Raw genomic sequence first — 5,087 nt, forward strand, 5'->3', positions numbered from 1 at the left:
GTGATGACTGTAGGTGAGTGTTTACATTAGTTTATTGTGTAGATGTAACCTGACCCTGGTCCAGAGTGTAGGAGGGTTACTGGTGGATGACAAGCATTAAAAGTAAGCTGTATAATTATTGATTACTGCTGGTCATATATTTCATTTTATAAAGTTCTTTTAATACATTTTGTGTTTTTGGTTTGTTTCCCTCCCAATCACAATTTACTTTGATTAAAACCAGATCATGAATAATGATGAGGTTGCACTCATTCACAGTTTGTAGCTTTTATACAGTATGTTAAAACTGTTACATTGACCTTTCTTTCTGACATTTAATATTTCATAGTGTGTTAGGGACTTAACAGGAAATGAAGTAATGTATAAAATGGGAAGAGATGTGATTAACACTTAAAGAAGGAAGAAAAAAGGGAAAGACAAAATATTGGGGCACAGTTTTTAGCTTTCATAAGATATAACTTCAGGATATAGAGCTGGGCAGATATTGGAGACCGCTGAGCACTGAAAGTCTCTGATCCACTGATTCAAAGTGCTGTCTGCTGACAGATGCTAAAAATATGTTTACAACAGATAGTGTATGTTGCATTAATAGGGAACTAAATCAGATGATCTGTCACATCGTTTCAGTGTCTAACATGATGTGAACCTTTGTTTTTGATCTACAGGTTCTGAGGCCTTGTCTAAAGTGAAGGGATGTGCATCAGGATGGGTTGAATTCACCTGCAAATATCCAAAACCAAATGTAAAATATCAAAGTATTGATGTAGTTACTCCCAAAAAAACCATACGAAGCTTTGGGAAGAATGTGTGGGAAAACAAAGGCAGAGTTTCCCTGTACCATGATACAAGAAACAAAAAGCTCAGAGTGGCCATCAAACAACTTCAACATGAGGACTTTGGGGACTATCAGTGTAAATTTCACCAACGATCGTACTCATCCCAGGACACAGAGGAAATGAAATTGGGCGTTGGTAAGAGACACTTACAAATCTAATGAATTTAATGCCATTTCAGAAACATATTCTGTTTGTTTTTATGTGTAGAGTCACATATCAATTAATACATTGTTGATAACAGCTTGACTTCAGCTTTCATACATGTCAAGTTTGGTGCCATTATTCCAATTATAATATGAAAGTATTTTGACTGGACTTACACAATCAGTACAGTCACTTTATATTTAAGTCATCATCTACTCATTAAAACCAAAATGGAAATAAAATTGCCAAAAAGAACAAATTCCATTAAAAGCAGATGTAACATGATTCACACTTTACTGTATGTGTGGTGATGTGCATTTACATCATGTGTTAGAACATTATCACAGTGTTAGACCATCTAAAACGTGACGCGTTGTACCTTTCTTTTTTGCAGAGACAGACGGCTGCCAGAAACAATTTATTCAAACTGCGTACAGAACAGCTAAAACCACCATCACATGTGATTACACAGGAAACAAATACAAGTTCTTCTGCAAAGACAACGGTTTCATCTGTGAGGATATTTTATCAACAAAATCCTGTCTGAAGTCAAAGGGGACATTCACTCTCACAGAAACCAACAGTAGCTTCAGCGTGTCCATCAGTAACGTGTCCTCACATGATGCTGGTGTCTACCGGTGTGGAGTGGAAACACATGAAGGAAGTTACAGAGCTGCTCTCACAAAGATACAGCTGGAGGTTGAAGGTGAGCACATCTGACACTTGAGCTTTGATTTACTCACACAGATAATTAAGGTGTCTCTGAAATATGTTGTACAGTCATTGATAGACAATGTTGTCTGTCTGTCTACAGCTACTATTACTAAAGTCACAAAGTTTCTAACTGTTGGCCAGAATCTGACATACTGGTGTCGATACCCAAATGGTGCTCCAATAAACAAAATCATCTGTAAGGGAGAAGATCCATCTATATGTGAAACTCTAGTAAGCACCGCACAGCGCAACAAGAACACTGGGAAGTTTTCCATGAAGGAGGACAAAAACAAGAGAAATGTCACCATAACAGTGAGAGAAGTAACAACAGACGACACTGGGACGTACTGGTGTGGAGTAAAAAGCACTGACAAAACAGGCAGCAACAAATTCTTCCACAAACTGGTGATGACTGTAGGTGAGTGATGTTATTTTATTGTGTAGCTGTAATCTGACTCTGGTTCAGAGTGTAGGAGGGTTACTGATGGATGGCAGAAGTGAGTCATAGTAATGACTGAATAAATGATTAATGAATTAAGCCATGATCTGTGGATGTCCGCCTTGCCTGGCCTGGGGTGGGGGGCGTGGCTCCCCTGGTGAGCAGGCAAGCGCTCAGCCTGGGATCCATTGTCTCCTCTATTTGACGGGGCCCTCTTTGGCAGGTGTTGGGTTACCGCTGTTTCCGCCTGCCGGCTCTTTCAGAATGAGGGCGTGCAGTTGACCAGTGTTGTCGGGATGGGCTTTGGCCCTCTTCCTTGGTTGAACCAACAACAACTCCAGGAATTTACTACTCTTGGGTTTAGGACCCAGACACTTACTGTACATTCAGACCAAACGCAAATTTAATCCTTGGGACGCTTTCCTCCCAGTGGTTTTATTGCTGGACTACACACACACACACACACACAACGCGATAATGCGAATAAATACAACCTGCGATTACTCCAGCTGTAACCCAAGGTAAACATTTTGGTGTGATTTATTGCAATAAACAGATCAAACTGATGCCGAAATAATTACAATATGATGCAGATTTGTTAGACATAAGAATTCATGCTTTGTGAGGTCTGTCAGCAAAGTCAGCAGGACAACAACTTTAATATTTTTTTTTTCTGAATGGAGTTCAGTTCAATCAGGTCTATGCTATGCTAAATTGTTAACAGCACAGTACTTCAGCTGGATTAATGTAACAGACAAATACTTTCTGAACTCACCAGGTGGTTCAACTTCCTTGCTTTCATTTCTCCAAGCAATGTCCAGTTTTGTCCAGTTTTTATATAAAAATAAAGTAGTAGTGTCCCAGAGCTAGTTAAAAGGTCATTTAGAGTGCTAAAAATTTTAATCGCGATTAATCTACGCAATAACAACGCATTAACTTGCCCAGCCCTAATAATTTAATAAAATAAGTAAACTCTGAGCTCCTCCCGCAGGAAAACTCTAATAAAATACATAAACAATCCCATCCCAAAAAATATTCTTGTGTAGACTCTAACTTCTTCTAATTTAACTGACTGGTAAATGTTTCATTGCGAGTAGTTCACGTTAAAATAAAGTAAATAAATAAACAAAACTCTAAGTTTGCTCTGAGGGAGCTTCTGTCTAATTTCTTACCAAATTACAATGTTTTTATTTATTTTTTTCAGCATCACTAACATCAACCACAACTCCTGCTTCTTCATCCCAGTCAACTACTGTGTCTGCAGAGAGACCAGGTAAGACAACATGTTTGATATCTTAAACCATCTGTGTTGCCAGGTCATTTTTCCAGGGCTTTAGCCCCGGATGTTTTGACTGTAGCCCCGAATGTAACTCAACAACAGCAATAAAAATATTTTCCATATTAATAGGCAGTAATCCTCATGACACAGCCTGTCTCAGGTCAGGTCTTCAAAGAACGGAGGCTACTCGCAATGTGTACGAGAGAGAGAGAGAGAGAGAGAGAGAGAGAGAGAGAGAGAGAGAGAGCATTTCTCACAGCCTGAGGGCTTTTCCGCGACAACTGAAAGGTCCCTTTAAATATAGATGTCAGTCTGTGTCTAATCAATGTATTTGCTACACAATTGGTCGCTGCAAAGTAGCAAAGACTAACATGACACAACTGACCTCAACACGGACACCTGTCCCTCTCTTTCCTGTCTCTGTCCCCCTTGCTCACTTTGCTCTGTTTGATTGTCTTTCTGCTCCAGGATGCTTCTAACTTAAGCAGCTGTGAACTGCACTTTATCAGAGGTGCTGAAGTTAACCTCTGTGTAGATGTGTAGTGAGATTTCTGTCTGATCACAGTGTTTTCAGATTCGGTCACATGGTCTAAAGGGGGTAACCTACGACCATATCAGCAGAGTAATAGCGCAGGTTTATGTACAGCAGAGGGGCAGGTAGATTTTATTTCTAACTGAATTCAAATTAATTAAGCTAATTTATCATCAAGGTGAAAATGTGCCACATGCACATTTAAAAACACTTTACTACTTCTGGCATGCTTGCATGTATTTAAACTCAGCAGGGATTAAATTAAATGAGAACTGTTAATACAGTATGCCTCAGAGCTTTACTGCATTCAATTATACTATATTTTTTTATTTTGAATTGTCGCCTGAATTTTGTGTTTTGTTTCAGCCTATATAAATAAAGACCTTTCTTCATTAAGTTGGTGCAGAAAATGTGTTTAAAGCACAAATTTTCCATGGGGAGGACCCCCAGGCCCTCCCTAATTAACATTCTCAGAGTTAATTATTGTCTGTAGCAATTATTAAATCCTTAATAAATGCATTTATATGACTGGTGACCTGTCCAGGGTGTACCCCGCCTTTCGCCCCAATGTCAACTGGGATTGCTTTCAACCGTCCCCCCCGAAAACATGAAAGATTTCTGAGCAGTGCAAAGCCCCCAATGTTTCAAGAGCCTGGAAACACTCCTGTCTTAAACCTTCTGCTGCAGAAGAGCAAGAGCAGAATATTTTAAAAACTGTAAATGTCTTTTAAATTCCTCAACACAGATAGATGTGGATGATAATGACCCGTGTTTAATGTGTTTTAAACAGGTCTGGATATTTATTTTTGTGGTTTATTTTGCAGGTGACTCTCAGTTCATCATTACCGTGCTGGTCATTGTAGGTGTGGTGCTGCTGCTGCTTGTGCTAATTTTGATCCTCATCTACAAATGTAAGAGTTTTCTGCAGAAGAAACACACACATAATATAAACAGTAAACCACATTCACAACAGCTCCACTCTGTGGAGGTTATGACTAGAAAGGCCAAAGCAGACAGACTATATGATGTTAGCAGTGGATAGACATGATGTATTTTTCATGCCTGGAATGTGATGCTTTTTCTAGCTTTCATCTTTGCTCATTTTTGATGATACACAGTGGTTAGGTCCTACTCCATGAAACC

At 39.2% G+C, this 5,087-nt stretch overlaps 1 protein-coding gene across 1 annotated transcript; it reads left to right on the forward strand.

The window, feature by feature from the left end:
* Positions 1–665: 665 nt before the first annotated feature.
* Positions 666–4,855, forward strand: LOC119888005 (polymeric immunoglobulin receptor-like; the record flags this gene model as incomplete). The annotated part of the gene is made up of 5 exons (XM_038698497.1): positions 666–971; positions 1,375–1,686; positions 1,795–2,112; positions 3,338–3,406; positions 4,769–4,855. Coding segments are annotated over 5 exons (1,092 nt in total), but the record flags the coding sequence as incomplete, so codon positions are not given.
* Between the last annotated feature and the right edge of the window lie 232 nt (positions 4,856–5,087).

This window comes from Micropterus salmoides, unplaced genomic scaffold (assembly GCF_014851395.1).
Source record: "Micropterus salmoides isolate LMB-PRFRI ecotype aquatic unplaced genomic scaffold, ASM1485139v1 Ms_hic_scaffold_464, whole genome shotgun sequence".
NCBI lineage: Eukaryota > Metazoa > Chordata > Actinopteri > Centrarchiformes > Centrarchidae > Micropterus > Micropterus salmoides.